Below are 22,342 nucleotides of genomic sequence, written 5' to 3'. Positions count from 1 at the left end.
TTTGTTGTTTTGGTTTTGTATCTAAGAAACCATTGCCTAGTCAAGTTTATGAAGATTTACTCTTGTGATTTCTTCTATGAGTTTTATAGTTTTTACTCTTAAATTTAGGTGTCTGATCCATTTTGAGTTAATTTTTGTATATTTTTGTGAGGTCAGCATCCAACTTCATTCTTTTTGTATGTGGATCTTCAGTTGTTTCAGCCCAATTTTTTGAAAATACTGTTCTTTCTCCATTGAATTGTCTTGGCATCCTTGTTGAAAATTAGTTGAGCATATATGTAAGTGTTTATTTCTGGACTCTCTGTTCTATACCACTGGTCTGTATGTCTGTGCTTATGCCAGTACCACACTGTCTTTATTACTGTAGCTTTGTAGTAAGTTTTGAGTTTGGGGAGTATGTTTTCTAACTTTGTTCTTCTTTTACAAGATTTTTTTGGCTTACATTTCATATAAATTTTAGGGTCAGGTTGTAAATTAGTGTAAGAAATAATTCTTGATAGGGATTGTGTTGAATCTGTAGATTGATTTGGGAAGTATTGCTGTCTTAACAATATCAGGTCTTCCAATCCATGAACATGGGATATCTTCTTTAATTTCTTTCAAAAATGTTTTGTAGATTTTTTTGGCATTCAAGTCTTACATTCCTTTTGTTAAATTTATTCTAAGTGTTCTTTTTTATGTTATTATAAGTGAAACTATTTTTTAAATTTCAGATTGCTCATTACTAAGGTATAGAAATACAGCTCATTTTTGTTTATTAATCTTGTATCCTTTAACCCTGCTGAGCTCATTTATTAGCTATTATATTGTTTTTGTGGATTCTTTAGGGCTTTAAAATATGTAAGATCATGGCATTTGCAAATAAAGATAATTTTACATTTTCCTTTCCAATCTGGATGACTTTGTTGCTTTGTATTGCCTAATTGTGCTGGATAGTATCTCCAGTACAATGTTGATTAGAAATGACCAGAGTGGACATCCTTATTTTAGGGGGAAAGCTTTCAGTTTTTCACCACTAAGATGTTAGCAGTGGCGTTTTCATAGATAGCCTTTATCAACTTGAAGAAGCTCGTTTCTATTTTTAGTTTGTTGAGTGTTTTTATCATTATAGGGTGTTAGACACTGTCTAATTTTTTTATTGCATTGTTCGTGTAATTTTTGTGCTTTATTTTTTAAATATCGCATTTTACATTGAATGATTTTCATATATTAAACCAACCTTGCATTCCTGAATTAAATCCCATTTGGTCATGGTATATGATTTTTTAATGCATTGCTAGGTTCCATATGCTAATATTTTGTAGGGGATTTTAATACTTATATTCATAATAGATATTGGTGGTATTCTTGTGATGCCTTTGGTTTTGGTGTCAATGTTACGCTGGTGTCATAGGATGAGTTGTGAAGTGTTCCCTCCTTTTCTGCTTTTTGGAGGAGTTTGTGAAGAATTGGTGGTAGTTCTTTAAGTATTTGGTACAGTTCACCAGGAAGCCATCTGAGCCTGGGCTTTTCTTTGTAGACATTGTTTGATTGCTAATTCAATCTCTAGTTACCCTGTTGTTTTAATAGATTTTAATAGCCTTTACTTGCTCTCCCTGTTCTTTTGTATGGTATGTTTTCATTGGAGCCCTTAGCCTCTTGATCATGGCAAACAGCCCTGATCCAAAAGTAGTTATCTTTAGTTATTTCCCAGTTTCAGGGGTGATGGCTTTGAGGAGTAGTCTCTATTCTGTTCTACAGCAATACTTTGAATAGGAGCCCATCTCATATTATAGAGCAAACCTGATACATGTCATAGTCAAGGGAAGCAATACTTCCTATATTTGCAATTGATTGACAAAATCAGCCTGGCGGATAAGTCCTATTTTTTTCTGCCAGGAAACTGCCAGCCCCTGACAAGTTTTAAGCAGGAGGAATGACTTAATTAAGTTTTTAAGCAAGAAAGATCTTTCTGGCACAGAGTGGAGAATAGATTAGAAAGAATTAAAGATTCTAGCGAAGGAGACTGGTTAAGGGGGTTAGTTGGATTTGGGCCCTTTCTCTGTTCTGTATTTCACTGGGCTGAATTCTGCAGGCTTTTTCCCAGGTGCCCAAGTCAGTGGTTTCTGCCTGGGTTTGGTCAAGCAGAGGCACTGGTAGGAAATTGGAAGAGACAGATAAGCCAGGGTATTTCTCTCTGCCTCAGGCAGCACCTTTGCCAGCAATGGTGTCTCTTCAGTTGTCCTAGCTCCTGTCAGATGAAACCTTTCTCTGTAGTTTTAGTGCCCATTAGGGAGCTTCCTCTGGGTTTTGGCTCTCTATGGCCCCAGCTTCTGGGCTCTTAACTCTGCCTCCTCCCCATGTTCTTTCCAGTCCTAGGGATGTTAGTGGCTTCCTGCTATTTCAGAATTCTGGGGTACAAAACCATCCTGTTTGGCCTCTTATCTCTTTCATCTCCTATGCAGACAATTCCATACATTCAATTCCCTTTATTTGAAAGAACTAGAATGTTTTCATTATCCTAACTGTATCCTGACAGATATCAGAGGTATTGCAAAAGCCTAGATTCCAAGTACAAAGGGCTGAACCAAGGCAGGGGCAGGCAAGTGAGAATCCAGAGTCATTTGAAAGACAAGCAGTAGGCCAGAGAGATAGGCTGTGTGTGTTGGGAGTTGGTGTGGGAAGGTGGTTGAGGGAGGAATCCAGATGACAGTGAAATTTTTAGCTTAGCTCACTGGGCAGGTAATGATGTTGTCAAACCAAGTGAAGACTGCAGGAGTGTAATCGCCCATTGCATTCTTCCTGCCCACTGCACAGACAAAACCAACTCACTGAGACCAGGGCATTGCAATAAAGAGTTTAATTGACATGAGGCTAGCTGTGCCACATGGGTGATGGAGTTATTAATCAAATCAATCTCTGAAAATACGGAGGCTAGAGTTTTTCAAGGATAGTGTGGCAGGCAAGGGAATGGGTGCTGCTGATTTGTTGGGGATGCAATCATAGGGGTGTGGAAAATGGTCTTCATGTGCTGAGTCCGCTTCTGGGTGGGGCCACAAGGCATGGCCCTGTGGTGGATCTGGTGGGGGTGATGGTTGTCAGAAATGTGAAAACCTGAAGAGATACCTCAAAAGGCCAATCTTAGGTTCTACAGTAGTGATGTTATCTGCAGGAGTAATTGGGGAAGTTGCAAATCTTGTGACCTTTGGAACAATGGCTGGTAATCACTTATGCCTTAGCAGAATTCAGGCTTCTCTCATCCTCCTAACCTGGTGGTCCTTCATTAGCTTGACAGAGGCAGTTGAGTTTTGGGGAAGTGCTATTATCATTTAAACTATAAACTAAATATCTCCTAAAGTTAGCTTGACCTAAGCCCAGGAATACCATAGTTTGGGGGTTAATGGCAAGATAGGGGTTGGTTAGATCAGATTTCTTTCACTGTCATAATTTTCTCACTGTTACAATTTTTGCAAAGGCGATTTCAGGAGAAGGAGCCCATTTTCCTTGGAGGGTAGAGGGAAGATACTGGATTGGTTGAACATGGTGGAATCTCTTTGTCCACAAGAGGGTGCTATCCTGGGGAAACATTGGAATTCTTGGCTAGTGCTCAGCATATAGGTTTCCAGGCTATTGGCTTGTTGGTCAGGATTCAGGAATAGGTCGGCCTATAGGTGCAGGACTTGGTTAAAACCCAGGAGTGGCTGAAGCTCATTTGGAGGGCATGGCTAGAGGCTGGGCCCTGCAAGGCCCCAGCAAGTAACAAGACAGCTCCACCTATAAGCACAATGCCCCCCAGGGCTCTGGGCTAGTGAAGGGGTGGAGGGATGCCGATGACACAGAGCTTTCCCCTGGGGTTTACAATGCCTGAAATACATGAGCATTTGGACATTTGTGCTGGATTTACATTCTCAGTTAAGGTGATGTTAAAATGTGGTGAAGAGTGTAAATAGTGGCCTGAGTGTCAGGACAAGCCAGTGTGAGGTTTAAATGTATCATGTTGAGATAATCAGGAGCTAATTATCTCGAAAAAAGAGTCATCCTCTCCCTTATTGCTTGAATCTCGAGTTCAAGTCCTCCTGCTAACCCTGGCAGGTCTAGGTATGGCATGCACCTCTGCAGACTGTGGAGGATATGTCCTAGTCTTGGCAGGCTGGCTGTGTGTCCTGCTGTGTCCCACTCATCCTCTGCTCCAGGCTGCCTGCCTCCTTGCCCACCTGCCCTCACCCCTGCCAGGCCAACCCCCCACCTCTGTTTATCTTCTCCATCCATCTGGGAGTCATCTCTTCCCTGTGCTGAGTCCACCCTTGGTGACACCCGTTGTTGCATACAGACCTCTCCAGCCCCGTTTGTCCACACCAATCTCTCCATCCTCTTATTCCACCTCTATTTATAGCTAGTACCATCTAATTTGGCATTCAGATTTTAATTATTTCACATCTGCCATTTGCCTCTCTCAAACTAGACTGTATAATTAATTAACTCATTAAATCAGCAAATATGTGAGTGCTTATTCTGGGTTGGGTGTTGAGGCTGTGTCATATCTAAGCTGCCTGCTTTATCTCCCTGCATGTGCGCCAGGGACAACAGTGCCTGCTGCACAGGGGTGCCTGTGACGGGGCCATTCTTTAACATTTTGCCCTGGCATCCAGGGGCACACTATTGAAGATAAACTCTAGCTGAATAACACACAAGGTGCCTAAGCAAAAGGGCAACCTTCTCAGTATATTCTGAGATCCACTCCATTTCAGAATAGGTTTTGGTTTGGGCCTGATATAAAAACAAATACTCTTGTGTCTAATGCCTCTTCTGCCTACACTCACCGACGAGCTGGTTCATCTCAATTTGTCAACTTTCAAGCTGTTTGGCTCTCAAGGGACTGCCTCCCACTGCTCATTTCCTCTGACAGCAGGTGACTCTCTGGGCCTCCTTAATGCAGTTTTCGCCTCTGCAATGTGTGGTGGTGGCCACTGTAGTTTTTATTCTTAGGGTTTGGGTGCTTACTTCTAGGATCTCTTTGGGGCCTAGACTGCTACAAAGCTAGTAAGGTTGTAAGACATCACCTAGGCCAGACTCGTGTTTTATATTTTAAAACTCCTAGTACGGTGCTTGTTCCGTCACCACCCATCCCTTGGCTTCCATCGTTTCCAAACCATGTCTGGTGTTCATTTTCTTCTCCCAAATGTTCGTGATGCTTTGGGAATGCAAAAAGCATCCATATTTGGAAAGCTCAGAACTCTCTCGGGGGCGGGAGCAGAACACAGATTGTTCTGTGGAGAAGGAGAGAGTCATGTGCGGCTCAGAGCGTGGCTCTCCGGAGTGGGTCGGAGTGGGACAGAAGAGCAGGAAGGAAGCTGGGGCCGGCCTGGCTGGGCCTTCCTCGAACCAGGCAGAGGCAGGCAGCTGCCCTGCAGGGCCCACCGCAGTCTCTCAAGACAGACAGAGGAACGGTTTGTTGAGTGCCTACTGTGTGCCAGGTTCTGGAATTGTAAAAATATAATACATTATTAATAATGACTACAGCATTAAAATAATTCCTTCTAGACACTGTTCTAAGCACTTGTCCCTTAGCTCCCTTTATCCTCACAACAACTCCAGAGCTAGAGACAGGAATAGAGCCCCCATTTGAGAAGGGGAGTGAGGGGTGCCTGCTTCCTGGACTGCGGCTAGCAGGTCATTTGGGGAGGGGCTCCCAGGTGCAGATTCCGCCGAGTCCGGACTGAAGGAGGACACGTCGATCCTGGTGTGCTGGGAGGTGCCTTAGTTTGCGTTTAGCGGCCTGTGAACGAGTCTTGGGACCTCTAAAAGCTGACTCAGGGCCACATCAGCTAGGACTCGCTGCTAGCTGCCGCCCAAGGTCGTCCCGCAGCCCCTCGGCAGCCGCCGCCAGGGGTCGCGGGAGCCGCGTTCTAGCGCAGTCGCGCGCCACAGTTGCGCATGCGCGGAGCTGCTCCGGGCGTCCTCGGCCGGGTCGGCCTTGGGACCGTGCCCCCCCTGCCCCGCCCCGCCCATCTCCCCTCCCCTCGCGTTTCGCCCCGCCCCGCTCACTGCTCTCCCCGACCCCGCCCCGCCCCACTCTCTTGCCCGGTCTCGCCCCTCCTTGCGCTCTCGCCCCGCCGCGCCCCGCCCCGCCCTGCCCCGCCGTCCTGGAGCCAGTGCCCTGCATCTCGCGCAGGTGCCGCCGCAGGACTGCAGGACTGCAGGACTGGTTCCTGCCGCGGCCACCGGGACAGTGGTCCCCCAAGGCCGGCTGACCATTTGAAGCCCCTGAACTTGGGTTGATTCCGCGATTCAACTCGAGTTCAGGGATGGAGAAGAAAGGCAAACTTGCCAACTCTCTTGATTAACCTCGCATTAGTAAGCCTTCTTAGGGACTCACCAAGCCGAGCTCTCTGGGAGGCGTTCACACTCACAGGCCCTGGCTGTTCCCAGGCAGCAGCTGAGCCTTCACCGATGTGCCCCTTTATTGTTTTCTGAGACCATATTTATAGAGACTCTCGTAGAAGCTGACAGCATTTAATACGTTAAACATTCAATGCGTGGGTATTTACAAAGAGAAAGGATGTAAAGGTGCGTTTCCTGCTTTAGCAGGAATTGAAGTACGTCATATTTTTCGTGGACCGAAAATTTCTGGTCATAAGGACTATAAAAGCCCAAAGAGGATTTTCCTGGAGTGTTCCTTGAGAGATTCATGTCTTCAAGTGAGATCTAATCCCAGTCTTTATGAATTGGATATTTGCTAATGACCATGATCTTCTAAGTGTCATCCTAGAGCCGTAGGACAGACAAGTGACCACTGACATTGCCTTTTCCCCGGCAGAAAAAGTCTCCAGTCTATTGGGAGCTGTGTGGCAACTGCTGTGGACCTGCTGTGGTAGTAAGATCATTGGATCAGGATTTGCCCATGTGACCTTGGGCAAATCATCTCTGAGCTTGAATCTCCTCATTTGCAAAGAGAGGACAGGAGAGAAGATAGAGCTCGATCTTTTTTCCTTGAGAATCTGCTTTTCTTTTCTTTCTTTCTTTTTTTAGAGACAGGGTCCTGCCCTGTCACCCAGGCTGGAGTGCAGTAGTGCGATCATAGCTCCCTGCAGCCCCAAACTCCTGGGCTCAAATGATACTCCTACCTTGTCCTCCCAAAGTGCTGGGAATACAGATGTGAGCCACCGCGCCAGGACTGCTTTTCATTTTTGGAAACATTGAGATCACTTCGGGTGCAGTGAAACAAGTAGTTTTATAGAAAAGTCCATGAGTGGAGGGAACGGGGTGGTTCAGGGGAGCTTTCCGGGGTGCTTTCTTTTGCCTATGTAGGAAACCCAGAGATGTGGGAGTAGGGGTTGTGAGGGGGCGCTGTGGGGCCATGCCTGGTGGAGATCCACCACGTTAAGCCTTCTGCTAACTGTTTGTCTCTGACTCCATGATCTCTTCTGCCTCTTCCCATTCTGGATTCTGCTCATGGTGGGCGGCTAGATGGGTGTATTGCATGTGGCCGCTCATCTCAGGTTGCTGGTCAAAGCTTCCTGTTTATATTTAGACAGTGTAAGAAGAGTAAGAACCCTTTTATTGCCACTGACCCATATTCATATTTAATGTTGCTTGTGTTAGTCGGCTCCTCATTGGTTCTCTTTTTGGAAGCAAGCAGGGACTTAGAGAGTCCAGAGGAAGCTCAGAGGGCTGGAGCTTTAGTTCAGGTTGGCTGAGGTGCTTGTTCTTAATTCTTCCGTGACACCGTGTCTGTCTCAGTCACTGCATTTTTAACATTGTTTTGAAAACATTTCTCGGCCAGGCGTGGTGGCTCACACCTGTAATCCCAGCACTTTGGGAGGCCGAGGCAGGCAGATCACCTGAGGTCAGGAGTTTGAGACCAGCCTGGCTAACATGGTGAAACCCCGTTTCTACTAAAAATACAAAAAATTAGCTGGGCGTGGTGGCGCACGCCTGTAGTCCCAGCTACTCGGGAGGCTGAGGCAGGAGAATCGCTTGAACCCGGAAGGCGGAAGTTGCAGTGAGCCGAGATCGCGCCATTGCACTCCAGCCTAGGTGACAAGACTGAAACTGTCTCAAAAAAACAAAAAAACAAAAAAACACACACACAAAAAAGAAGAAAATAAAATAAAACATCTTTCTCTTCCACTAGAGGTGAAATTTCTCAAGGACAAAGAGATTTCTTAAGGGCAGAGTCCTGTTCTGTGAAGCCCACCCCTAGCCCAGAGTGCTGCCCGCAGTTGGTGCCTAGTGAGAATTTGTGGAATGGAGCAAGCACAGGACTCCTGTTCACTGGCTGCTCTCACTCCTTGCTATAGTTGGGGACCTCAGAGGCTACACTTACTCATCACACCAGTGATGAGTCCCCTCTTCTTAGGAAGGAAACTAGAACCAAGACCAAAATTACAAGGCATCATGTGTTAGTAAGGTTGTGGCTCTGTGCCAAAATGTGAACTGTGTTTGATTTTGAACGGTGGGAATATGGGTGGTTGTTATTGTCTTCTTGATGCTTTTCTGCATTTTTCAGCTACCCCTCAAAACAAATTGAGGAGGATTATCATTGTCCCAGGAAAGACATATAATGAGAAGAGTACTTATCGAGTATTTACTGCATGCCAGCCGAGCCTTCTAACAGTCAGTTGAAACAAGTGCTATTTTGCTCATTTGCTTGATGAGGAACAGAGGCTGTGTGATGTTAAGTAGCTTGCTGTGAATCACAGAGCTGGTAAATGGAGAAGCAAGGGTTTGCATCCAGGTCTGTCAGAAGCCCAGACATTTTCTTGTTTTTTTTTTTTTTGTTTGTTTGTTTGTTTTTTTAGTGACAGGTTCTTGCTCTTTTGCCCAGGCTGGAGTGCAGTGGCGTGATCATGGCTCACTGTAATCTTGAACTCCTGGGCTCAAGTGATCCTCCCATCTCAGCCTCTTGAGTAGCTGGGACTACATGTGTGCACTACCATGCACAGCTAATACAAAAAAAAAATTATTATTTCTTTTAAAGATGAGGTCTCACTATGTTGCCCAGGCTGGTCTCAAACTCCTGGCCCCAAGTAATCCTCTTGCCTTGACCTCCCAAAACACTAGGGTTACAGGCATGAGCCACTGTGCCCAGCTCTGCATTGTCACTCTTAATATTTGACCCAGCAGTTCAGCAGTTACATAGTAGAGGTGATTTTTAGAAGAAAGATGAAAAATAATATAACAAGACAGGTTACCACGTGGTCCACCCTAGGTATATGTCTAATTCCATCCCTAGGTATATATCTAAGAGAATTGGAAATGTGTGCCCACACAAGAGCCAATACCTCAATGCTCATAGCAGCATTCTTCATACATCCCCAAAGTGGAGACAGCCCCATTGTTCATCAGCTGATGAATGCGTAAATAGAAAGTGGTATATCCGTATAATGGAATATTATTTGGCAATAGAAAGGAATGAAGGTTTTGAGTTAGACAGAGGGCATAGTTGTGTAATACTGTGAATCTGCTAAATGCTACTGAAGTGATCAGTTTAAAATGATTAATTTCATGTTATGTGAATTTCACCTCAATTGAAAAAAAAGAATGAAGTTCTGATATTTGTTATAACAGCTATGAATCTTGAAAACATTATGCTAAGTCAAAGAAGCCACATATGAAAGATCACATACCTTATGATTTCATTTATGTGAACCATCCAGAAGAGGCAAATACAGACAGACAGAAAGCAGATTGGCGGTTCCCGGGGGCTGGGAGAAGGGTAGAATGGGGAGGAACTGCTGATAGAGATGGGGCTTTTCAAGGGGTGATGAAAATGTTCTGGAATTAGCTAGTGGCGACTATGTGAACATACTAAAACCACCGAACTGTACACTTTTAATGGGTGAATTTTATGGTATGTGAATAATATCTCAATCAAGCTGTTATTTAATATATACAAAAGTAATATAATAAACAAATACAATTCTTCTACTTGGAGACTTTCCAGCCTACTGTTGCCTAAATCTAATAGTGAGGTAATAAATAATAATAATCAGAGTTACTGTTTTCTGTGTGTCTGCTATATGCCAGGCACTGTTCTAAACACTTAGCATTTTTGCATATAAAATCAGCTGTGGATTAGAAAGCAAGGCGTCTGGCTTCAGATCCCACAGTCTTAGCTACTCTGCTGTACTGCTTTACGTATAAAGACAGATACATCATAGAGACGAGAGTGTGAGGTAGAGGCTGAGAATGAGAACTCAGGAGTTAGGCTGTCTGGGTTGGAATCCTAGCTCTGCCACTTACTTACCAGTTGTACACTCTTGGGTGAGTTACTTGACAGACTAGAGCCCTAGTTTCCTTATCTCCAATGTGGAGATTATAGTAAATCCCCCCTCGTAGGGTTTTCACACAGGGTTCCCTCATAGCATTTATAGATGAATTATCGCAAACTCTGAGAACAGTATCTGACATGTAACTAGCACCCAATACATGTTATCTTTATTACTATTATAGGGTTACTAAATAGAGACTGAAAGAGCATAAATTCAAGTTGCAAACTCTCAGTTAGTGAGCATTTCAGGTTGAGCTAGCATCTCATTTGCTCACAGAATTGTGGAGCCGGAAGGGACATTGAAAGACCATCTGCTCTAGCAGGGGAATGTCTAATCCAAGGCTGGCATCCTCTTCTTTTATGAGGGATGTGTGTGTGTTTGTGTGTGTACCTGTGTGCACACCTCCTAAGAAGGATATGCTATCTCTGGCAGGAAAACAGCAATTCAGGAAAGCACTCAGAAGGGACCAACTGTGGCTCCCAGCCAAGAGACTTCCCAAAATCATAGATGCTCTGGATTGACAGGGACCTCACAGGGGATCCAGGCCGGCGTCCCTGTCCCTCTGCTTCCCCCCAGCACTTGGTGGTTTCCATTGGCATCTTCTCCTCCCCTCTACACCCCTGCACAGGGCCTTGTCCTCCTATTGAGCTAAGTCTATCTGACACCTGTGGGAGCGCAGCCTTTATAGAGGCAAGAACACAAGACCAGCCATCAGGGCTGCCCTTGCCAAGGCTTTGCTTTGTGTCTCTTGAATCTCTTTTCCTGAGTCTCTTTTCAGCCTTGGAAATTGAGACCCTTGGACATTGTCTTATCACCTTTGAAGGCTATACCATGGGGCTGGGTTGTCAGAAACTTACCATTATAATAAAGGCTTTCTGGTACTTTCAGTTATAAACACCCCTGTGGGTCATGTTACGGCAAAGCATCAGGGTGTACCTGTCCCAGGCCCGGCTTCCAGAGATGTGGTTGAGATAAATGAGGAAGCAGTGCCTAGAGTTATAGTACATAGTTCATGTCATTATATTTTATAGTCTTTTCTTGCATTACATAACTTTATAAGAAATTAATTTCCTGTCCATTTAAATGCAGTTCAAAAAAATCAAAATATTTGTTTTAGCTGTTAGTCTCTTAGACTTGTACAGCTCAAGGCAGTATCTCAGTAGTTCAACTCTTCATGACACAGACAAAGAATAGGAGGCCCAGCGATCTGGGGAATTGCCTAGGGTGATGCAGTTCTTGGTAGGAAAGAAAATCAGCACCCTAAAGTTCTAGACTTTGATTTCTTGCCTTTTCAATTTGAAATTCATTTTTGTTGTCATTGCTGTTATTGAACACTGAATAGGCTGCTGTCAACAGCTCAGTGAGACAGGAGATTGTGAGCAACACTTTGTAGTCAGATACACCAGGGGTCGGAACCTGGCTTTATCATTTACTAGCTGTGGAGCCCTTAATTCAGTCTTATCTATAAGGTGGTGTTAACACCTTCCTCTCAGGGTGGCTGTGGGAATTAGAAATAGTGCCTGTCATATCCCAGGCATAGTGCTGGGTGCTGAGTAGGGCTTTGATAAATCAACCTTTATTATTATTGAAACCGAAGTCTTACATACCCAGATAAGGCTCCTAGCTAAGGGATCTCAAATCTAGACAGACCTGAAAGAATTTGGGGTGCTAACCCCTCAGCGATCACTGAATTTTCAGGCAGTGAGATGTGTAGCTTTCTCCACGTCCTCAGCCAAACTTCCAGAGAATCTACAGGCCTTGGGGAGAGAAAATAGCTCCCTGTCAGAGGTATTGAGCCTGAATCTTTCTTTTTTTTAATTAAATTTTTTGTAGAGATGGGGTCTCACTATGTTAGGCAGGCTGGTCTTGAACTCTTGGGCTCAAGCAATGCTCCCACCTTGGCCTCCCAAAGTGCTAAGATTACAGGCATGAGCCACTGCACCTGGCCCTTAATCTTGATGTGAAAGGAAGCAAGGAGTGGAGAGTCCGGTTTGTTATACTATATTCTGTTAGTTACATCTACATAGAACAGTTCAGAGACTGGGCATGTTTGAGCTTTTAAAAGTATGGAGGGTCCTCAGCCTGCTTCTCAGCTAGCTGCCCAGCACCCCTCCCCGTGTGATGTCCCATTGGTCTACTGGCTTCTGTCTAGCACCTTTGCTTTCCACACTCCACCCTGTGCACTCAGCAGTCCTTGTTGCCCCTCTAGGACATTACCCAGAGCAGATGCATTGGCCCCAGCTAATGGGCTCCCTTATAAGGGGCTTCCACTTCTGACTCCTGCATGGGCCTTGGGCAAGTCACTTAACTTTTCTGAGACTCTCATTCTTTTCCCACGAGACAGAGAGGAGAATAGTACCTATTGAACAGGACCAAACAGGCACATGGAAGGGGTTTGAAAGCAAGTGTAATTATAGTTTTATCATCATTAATTTATTTAAAATGTGTTACCTAGGCTGGGGCCAGTGGCTTATGTCTATAATCCCAACACTTTGGGAGGCCAAGGCAGGAGGATCTCTTGAGGTCAGGAGTTTGAGACCAGCTTGGACAACACAGTGAGACACTGTCTCTACAAAAAAATAAAATAAAAAATAAAAATAAATAAATAAATAAAAAGAAATTAGCAAGGTGTGGTGGCACGCACCTGTAGTCCCAGCTATTCAGGAGGCTGAGGAGGGAGGATTGCTTTGAGCCCAGGAATTCAAGGATGCAGTGAGCTGTGATTATGCCACTGTACTCCAGCCTGGTAGACAGAGTAAAACCCTATCTCTTAAAAATAAAGTAAAAGGTGTTACTCTTCTTAGAAAGGGCATTTCAGAAGTGAGTTTATCTGTGGGAGCACTCTTGTGTGGCAGGGAGATAAATTTTGGGTTGCGTGGCAATTCATTGTTCTTTAAATCACACAACTCAGTCAGCCACTTTTAGCACTCATGCTTTACAGCTGGTCATGGTTGGTGAGAAAGTACTGAATTTCCACCCTTTTTGTACATCACTTTAACTTTGGAGATGTAGATCTTATTGAGATGTTTACTAGGCATTGCTGTCATACCACTATTTTTCAAGTCTGCTTTTCACTTATTTTTGTCATGCATGTCTCTGGAAAAAAGAAAATAAGTAAGAACATTATTGATGATAGCTTCCCAAATTGACAGTACATCATCTGACATTTTAATGGGGACCAATTTTGTCGATGACCTCAGGACTTTGCTTCTCAGACAGTGTTGATATGATCCTGGACACTCGAAAATTTATAGACCAGTCCAGAGGGCCTGTAAATAGCTTCTGACAGAGAGCTAAATTTTCTGGAACTGAGCTGCATAGGCACAAACTCACTGTGATAAATCAAGACTCTGCCATTGCTCTGAGATGTGTCCATGGAATAAATGTGTACATGGAATAAATGCCATAGCATGTGGGAGAGGGAAAGGAACAATATTTAATTAATGTAATACCTTAAAGGGCCTTCTGCTCAAGAATGGACTTATTGCTAGGAATCAATTTGCCAGCTCAGACTTTGAGTGTCCACATACCTGCCTAATTAGAACATGAACCCACAGGAAACACTAGTTTCTCCTCACTGTGGAGGATTAAGTTGTGTAGCTGGTTTGAATCTTCTTACTGACCATACATGACTGTGGATTGCTGCCCTAGATGATTGGTTTTCAAGTATTTTAGAACACGATAAAATATAGATGATAGTAAAATTATGTTGAACTGGATTTGGCCTTTCTTTGATTCACTGGCTTGGCAGGTCTCTGAGAGCCTTGGTCATTTTCATGAGCATTAGTGGTCAGAGTCCAGCCTGAAGCAGTACAAAATGCCTAAAAGTGCACTCAATTTTTCCTGACCCTTTGACATACTCTGGGGAATTAGTTTTTTAAATATTAAATCCCTGATATCAACTTGTACAATATTCTTGCTTTTCATATAAGCAGAAGGCAGACTATGAAATGATCTATCTCTTTGTGTTGTTTTTGGTGGTTTTAGTTTTGCACAAGTGAGCACTTAAAGCATATTTGGGAAGGTAATGCTTCCAAATCTGCGATTTGCTTTTGAGTAGCTTTGGAACTATTCTGGCAAATGGTGAATTTGTTCATTTTATTTATATTCTCTTCCAATGAAAATGTCAAGAGGTTATAACAGTTCACACTAGAGAGAGGCTACTTATTGATTATTTTCAATTGCATAAACAACATTGGCGCTAACTGGAAAGAGAATGAATATTGAGCACCTAGGCTGGAGGGCCATTGAAAGTTATTAGAACCGTATTCCTTATTTCAGAAAGTTTAGTAGAGATGTGGATGATAAAAATAGACCTACATCAAATTTCTAGAGATGAAAACTACCATGTCTGATATGAAAAGTACACTGGATGTGATTAATGGCAGATTAGACATTGCAAAAGAAAAGATTAGTGAACTTGAAGACATAGCAATAGAAATTATCCAAAATGAAAGAAAGAAAAATTATTATTATTGGCCAGGCGCGGGGCTCATGCCTGTAATCCCAGCACTTTGGGAGGCCGAGGCAGGTGGATTGCCTGAGTTGAGGAGTTTGAGACCAGCCTGACCAACATGGAGAAACCCCACCTCTGCTAAAAATACAAAATTAGCCAGGTGTGGTGGTGCATGCCTGCAATCCCAGCTACTCGGGAGGCTGAGGCAGGAGAATCGCTTGAACCTGGGAGGCAGAGGTTGCAGTGAGCTGAGATTGCGCCATTGCACTTCAGCCTGGGCAACAAGAGCGAAACTCTGTCTCAAAAAAAAAAAAAGAAAAAGAAAAATTATTATATTTTAAGTGGAAAGACCATAAGTGATCTGTAGGACAACTTCACATGGCCTAATATGTGCGTAAAGTCCCCTAAGGAAGGAGGAGGGTGACATAAACATTTTTGAAGATAAAATGGCTGGTTTTTTTTCAAATTTTATGGAAACTATAAACCATCAGTTCCAGGAAGCTCAACAAAACCCAAGCACTTCATAATCTAAATTACTCACAACCAGTGATAAAGATAAAATCTTAAAAGCAGCCAGGAAAAAAGACATATTATATACAAATGAACAAATATAAGGGTGATAGTAGAATTATTGTCAGAAACCATGCAAGTGAGAATACAGTGAAGCAGCACCTTTGAGAGTAATGGAGGGGGAAAAAAGCAAACTGTTAACCTGAATTCCATACTCTGTGAAATTTCTCTCTAAAATTAGAGCTAAATTAAGTATTTTCAAGGCAGATAGTAGCTGAAAGAAATCAGCAGGAGCAGAACTACCCCACAAGAAATGTTGATACCAGGAGGAAATATGAATTTACACAAAAGAACAAAGAGATCTGGAAATTATAATTTGGTGAATATACAAGAATTTTTCCTTATGATCTAAATGTTAAAAAAATTGACTAAACAAAAATAATAACCACATAGGGTAAGGTTTTTAACCTGTGTAAAAGTAAAATGTACATAAGATAATAAAGGCTGGGAGGGGAGAAATGGAAGTATGTAATTGTAAAGGTCTTATACTATATATATGTGAAGTAGTATAATATCATTTAAAGTAGGGGCTGGGCATGGTGGCTCAAGCCTGTAATCCCAGCACTTTGGGAGGCCACCATGGGCGGATCACTTGAGGTCAGGAGTTCGAGACCAGACTGGCCAACATTGTGAAACCATGTCTCTGCTAAAAAAAAAAATTAGCCATGTGTGGTGGTGTGTACCTGTAGTCCCAGCTACTGGGAGGCTGAGGCACGAGAATCGCTTGAACCCAGGAGGTGGAGGTTGCAGTGAGCCAAGATCGCCCCACTGTACTCCAGCCTGGGCAACAGAGTGAGACTCTGTCCCAAACAAACAAAACAAAGTAGACTATGCCAAATTAAACCTTGAAGCAATCACTGATATGGAAAATAAAAATTTTAGTGACTAAGCCAATAAGTAAAATAAAATGTAAAAATACTCTAATAGATGACAGAAGAAAAGGAGAAAAAGGAAAAATAGAACAGATGGGACAAATAAAAAACAAACAGCAAAGTGGTAGATTTAAACCTATCTGTTTAAAAAATTACATTAAATATAAATGATTTAAATACCCTATTTAAAAGTTAGAGATTGTCAGATTGGAAAAAATAAGCAAAACTCAACTCTGTTGTCTACAAGAAATACACCTTAAATACCAAGACACAATAGATTAAAAGTAAAGGGATGAAAAAATTTACCATGCTAACACTAATCAATTGAAGGCTGTAGTATCTATATTAATATCAGACGAAGCAGGTTTTAGAGCAATGATGTCAATCCATCAAAAGAATATAACAGTTCCAAAGGTTTATGATCTTAATAACAGAGTTCTAAAATACATGAAACAAAAACTGATAGCACTTCAAGGAGAAATAGGCAAATGCACAGTTATGCTTGGGGATTGCAATATCCATGTTTCAATAAATGATAAAGCAAGTGGACAGATGATTGGTAAGGATATAGATGCCTTGGGACAACACAATATACCAGCTTGACCTAATCGACATTTATATGACATTCCACCCAACAACAACAGAGTCACATTCTTTTCAAATGTAACATTTTCCAAGATTGACCATATACAGGGTCAGAAACAAGTTTTAACAAAATTAGGAGACTTCGAGTGTGTTCTCTGGACTGTGTCAGAGGTCCTCAAGACTACCATCAGGCATTGATATACTGGAAAGACTCCCATAGCTTAGAAAAGCTGTTATACTCATGGTTACAGTTTATTACAGCAAATGGATACAGATTGCAATCAGTAAAAGCAAAAAGGCACATAGGGCAGAATTCAGGAGAGACCAGGCTCAAGCTTCCAGTTTTCTTCTCCCAGTCGAGTCCTATGGACAGTGCTTAATTCTCCCTGCAACGGAGTGTGACAGTAATTTTGAAATATTGCCAATCAAGGAAGATTACCTGAGCTACCTTGGTGCCTAGGGATTTTGTTAGGGGTCAGTCACATAGGCATGGAGCACCCATGTTACTGACCTCAGTCAGTCTCCAGCCCCTGCAGAGATCAGACTGATATAGCATGGCCCTAGTCCTCTGCCGTAAATAACATTGTTAGCATAAACTATCTGGTACGGCTCAAGGCCCCAAATAAACAAAGACACTTGTCAGGTAGGATATTCTGAGGGCTTAAGAGTTTTTCTCCCAGGAACTGGTAAGGGCCAGTCCTTCCTTTGGAATGTACAGGGTTTGAACATCCCAAGGCTCTAAGTCAGCCCTTTACTGCACAGATCATGATGGAATTAACTTGGAAATCAGTAAAAGAAAGACCTTTGGAAAACTCCCAAATATTTGGAAACTAAATAACACACTTCTAAAGAAGAAAGCAAAAGTTAAATTAGAAAATATTGTGAACTGAATATCAAAATTTGTAGGATGCTGCTAAAGCAGACCTTATGGAGAAATTGCTGACACTAAATACCTATATTAGGAAATAAAAAGGTCCAAAATTAATAATTTCCACCTCAAGAAACTAGAATAGGAAGTGGAAATAAAGCCCAATGTATTCAGAAGAAAGGACGTAATAAAGATCAGAGTGGAAATAAATGAAATCGAAAACAGAAGAAGGATAGAGAAAAATCAGTGAAACCAAAGTCAATGAAATCAAGAAATCTTTACTGAGAATTTCAGTAAAATTGATAAACCTCTGATATCAGGAAGAAAAGATAGAAATTGCCAATTATCAGGAATGAGAGAGGTGCCATCTACTAAAGATTCTACAGGTACTAAAGGATTTTAGAATATTATGGACAGCTCTATACCAATAAATTTGACAACTCAAAAGAAATGGACAAACTATTTGGAAGATATAAACTACTGAAGCTTACTCAAGAAGAAAGAGATAATCTGAATGACCCTATATCGAAGAAATAGAATTTGTAATTGAAAAGCTGCTCATAAAGAAAACTCCAGGTCCAGATGGCTTTACTGGTGAATTCTATCAAACATTTAAGGACAAAATAATATCAATTCTACACAAACACTCTCAGAAAATCGAAGGAGAGGGAATATTTCTCATTTTATGAGGTTGGTATTTACCTAATATCAAAACCAGATACGCAGGCATTTCAAGGAAACTTTAGGCAAATATTCCTCAGAAACATAAATGACAAAATTTGAGGCCAGGCACAGTGGCTCACACCTGTAATCCCAGCACTTTGGGAGGCTGAGTCGGGCAGATCACCTGAGGTCAGGAGTTCGAGACCAGACTGGCCAACATGGTGAAACCCCATCTCTACTAAAAAAAAATAAAATAAAATAATTGGCCAGGTGTGGTGGAATGCGCCCGTAGTCCCAGCTACTTGGGAGGCTGAGACACGAGAATCGCTTGAACTCAGGAGGTGCACATTGCAGTGAGCCGAGGTTGCACTGCTGCACTCCAGCCTGGGTGACAGAGCGAGACTACATCTCCAAAAAAGAAAAAGAAAAACAAAAATTGAAGGCAAATTTTAACAAATCAAATCCAAAAATATAAAAAAGGATAATTCATCTGGCCAAGTGGTATTTTTGCTGGGAAAGGAAGGTTGGTTTAACATTTGATGATCAGTCGATGTAACTTACCACATTTAAAAACTAAAAGTAAAAAAGCTATATGATTATCTCAATGAACATGGAGAAAGGATTTGAGCAAATCCAACATTGATTCTTAATAGAAACTCTCAGCAAAATTGGTGTAGAAGGCACCTTCTTCAACCTGGTAAAGGGCGTCTAAGAAAAACTTATAATCTCAAACTTAATGCTTTCTGACTGAATGCTTTCTCCCTAAGATCAGGAATAAGATAGGGATATTTATTCTCACCACTTCTTCTTCTTCTTCTTTTTTTTTTTTTTTTTGGGGAGACAGGGTCTCCATCTGTTGCCCAGGCTGGAGTGCAGTGGTGCAGTCATGGCTCACTGCAGTCTCAAACTCCTGGGCTCAAGTGATCCTCCTACCTCAGCCTCCCAAGTAGCTGGGATCACAGGTAGGTGCCACCACAGCTGGCGGTTGCTGTCACCCCTTCTATTCAGCATGGTACTGGAGATTCCTGCCAGTGCAATAAGGCAATCAATAGAAGTAAAAAGCATCCAGATTGAAAAGGAGGAAGTAAACTGTCTATTTGCAAACAACATGATATCCTACAGCCATCTTCTGGCCCTCTAGAGCAATATTTAAAAATGAAGCCTTATGAAAAAAAATTCACTCAGTTTTTGTGTCTGATATTTTTTTAAGGACTTTGTTTGGAGAAGCTGCCTATTTCTTCTTCTACCAGTAATCTCCATGTGGACCGGGAACAGGATGTCATCACCTGTTATGAGAAAGCAGGGGACATCGCACTCCTGTATCTCCAAGAGATAGAAAGGGTAAGTGAGGACCACGTGTTTGTTTCTGATAACTTTTTCCCTCAAATCAGATAGTGGACAACTGAGATTAATCTCTAGGAAGCTTTCAACTTGTCTGTCTCTGTGTGCAAAGCTTTACTTGTACTCCTTAAAGCTAAGGAGAGTGTGGTAGTGATTACTGTAGCTTATGAAAAATAGATGGTTGGGCCAGCATGGTGGCTCACACCTGTAATATTTGAGAGGCTGAGGCAGGTGGATCTTCTGAGGTCAGGAGTTTGAGACCAGCCTGGCCAACATGGTGAAACCCCATCTCTACTTAAAATACAAAAATTAGCTGGGCATGGTGGCGGGCATCTATAATCTCAGCTACTTGGGAGGTTGAGGCAGGAGAATTGCTTGAACCCAGGAGATGGAGGTTGCAGTGAGCCAAGATTGCACCACTTCACTCTAGCCTGGGCCATTGAGCAAAACTCCATCTCATAAATAAAAAGAAAGAAAGAAAGAAAGAAAGAAAAATAGATGGTTCAGTGTTTGTGAAGCATTTTAGCATCCTCTGAGCAGAAATGACAGTGTGCATCTGTTCATACCTTCAGCACCCTGAAGCTGGCCAGCCACCCCTGTTTTCCTAATAAAATGGGTTGAGCTTCATTTGTACTTGTATGGACTCTGTGCCAAGACCTGTTCATCTGGGGCTTGGGAGGCCTTACCTTGACGGATATGGCAAAGGTCTGCTGGGGATGTGGACCGAAGTGGACCGAGCTGAGTACATCGGGTATCCCCGGAGACCATCAGGGATGGTCTGCTCTCAGCCGTCAGTGCTTCGCCTGTGGTGTGGGTGATGGAAATGAGCAGCTGACAAGAGGGCCTCTGAGCAGAGAACGAGTGAGCTCGGGGTTCTGAGCTCGCAGCCTCAGACAGAGGAGGTTGGAGGCTGGAGGCTGGATGGGGCCAGGGAGGTGGAGGCAACATGCCTGTTTCAGATTCTCATCTTTGGGTTCTACTCTTTACTGTTTCTTCACCTCTCAGCCTCGATTTTTCCGTCCGTAAAAAGAACATAATCATAGTTCCTACTTAATGAAGCTTTTGTGAGGATTACATAAGGTCTTGTGAATAAAGGCACTTAGCCCAGATTCGTGAACATATTGGATTCTTGGTAAATGTCACTTATTTTTATTAATAACAATAGCTCCTAGCAGTTGCTGTTGCTGGCAGTGTTTCCTGGAGTTCTCACCAAGGACACTGCTATTGACCCCTTCAGACCCAGAGATGTACCCTACAAGAGTGTTTGAAATGATTAGAAATCCTGTGAGACTTTGAAAATGATTGGAGGTCTTGTTTTCCAGCAATTTTCTGGGCTCCTTGTTTTTGTAAAGATTAGAATAGAGAGAGACTGCCAAAGTCTCCCTAGCTTTTGTTACTTTATAAATGAACAGACAGGAAGTAACTTTTTTTCATAAATCATGTTGTCGTGTGTTGGTGCATATGATATGCATCAGAATTGCCTTTTTAGGAGGCAGGGAGATTAGAGTGAGAATCACAGCAGGAGAGGTGGAGAGAGTGATGGGAATAACATTTGACCTGGCCTCAACCAGAATGGATTATAAGCCATGGTTTAAGATATCTTGGAATTCAGGAAGATACATGTCTGTCTTGCCAGAATTATGTTCTATCAGAAGGTTGCTATGAGAAGAGAATTTGTTGTTGTTATTCAGAATTTACGATATGATCTTTAAAGGAATGATCATCCAGGCTCCTTTAAAAACCTCCATTATGTCCACTGTCTGCCTCCTTGATGGACCGTGCTTGGCAGTCGAGAAGTCTGCTTATCCCATCTGAGTTGTTCCAGCTGACTACACAGCCCTGGCCACTTAGGGCCCTATCTTGCTGCTTACTCTCCACTGTTGTCCAGCCCTGTCACTTTGGAGCCGTCTTCTCCCGGCTGGGAGAAAGGAGGCTCATCTGTTACATGTGTCTGTAGTGATGTAGGAATTGGTAGATCTGAATACACTTCTGTTATGTTCACTCACAACACCCCATTCAGTGCTGGGTTCTTCAGCAGGAACATCAAGGAGGCTTGTATAGTCGTAGGATTTAAAAGAAATCCTTTTCTTTGATTTTGGGGAAATGGTGATCATAGGATGTTGGATTTTGAGAAGAAACTTGAGGTCTAGAAAGGGAGAGCCCAGGCACACAGAAAGTTAGGCCAAAACTAGTTTTAGAACTCAACTCACACGACACCTAGCTTAGTGCTGGCTCACTTCATTCTCCCAGGCTGCTGCAAACAAAGAAAAAGCATGACATTTCTCCACACTCTTACTTAGAGAAAGTGCTCAATAAGGCTGGGTGTGATGGCTCATGCCTGTAATCCCAGCACTTTGAGAGGCCGAGACAGGAGGATCACCTGAGGCCAGAAGTTTAAGATCAGCCTGGTCAACATAGTGAGACCTTGTCTCTACAAAAAAAGAAAGAAAGGAAGAGAGAAAGAGAGAGAGAGAAAGAGAAAGAGAAAGGAGGGAGGGAGGAAGGGAGGGAAGGAGAGAGAGAGAAACAAGAAAAAAAAAGAAAGAAAGGAAGAAAGAAAGAAACGAATGAAACGAAATGAAACTAGCTAGGCATGGTGGCGCGTGCCTGTAGTCCCAGCTACTTGGGAGGCTGAGGTGGGAGGATTGCTTGAGCCCAGAAGTTCGAGGTTGCAGTGAGCTATGATTGTACCACTGCACTTAAAAAAAAAGTCAATAAATATGTTTTATTTGAC

General features: G+C 42.8%; 1 protein-coding gene and 1 long non-coding RNA gene across 5 annotated transcripts in view; one reads left to right on the top strand and one right to left on the bottom strand.

Annotated features, from left to right (window-relative positions):
* Positions 1 to 22,342, top strand: part of TTC7B (tetratricopeptide repeat domain 7B) — a 275,124-nt gene that overhangs the window by 52,072 nt on the left and 200,710 nt on the right. For all 4 annotated transcript variants that reach the window (XM_024348858.3, XM_024348856.3, XM_024348857.3 and 1 more), the window contains one exon: positions 19,478 to 19,608. In XM_024348858.3, the coding sequence (XP_024204626.1) occupies positions 19,478 to 19,608 (131 nt within the window). The remainder of the gene's footprint in view (positions 1 to 19,477; positions 19,609 to 22,342) is intronic.
* On the bottom strand, positions 2,824 to 6,962 carry LOC107968236 (uncharacterized). The gene is made up of 2 exons (XR_001709293.4): positions 6,356 to 6,962; positions 2,824 to 5,456 (listed from the first exon to the last, which is right to left on the bottom strand). It is a non-coding gene; the product is annotated as an uncharacterized LOC107968236 (long non-coding RNA).

Source organism: Pan troglodytes, chromosome 15 (assembly GCF_028858775.2).
Source record: "Pan troglodytes isolate AG18354 chromosome 15, NHGRI_mPanTro3-v2.0_pri, whole genome shotgun sequence".
Classification (NCBI taxonomy): Eukaryota; Metazoa; Chordata; class Mammalia; order Primates; family Hominidae; genus Pan; species Pan troglodytes.
This window is presented reverse-complemented; position numbering and strand designations above follow the sequence as displayed.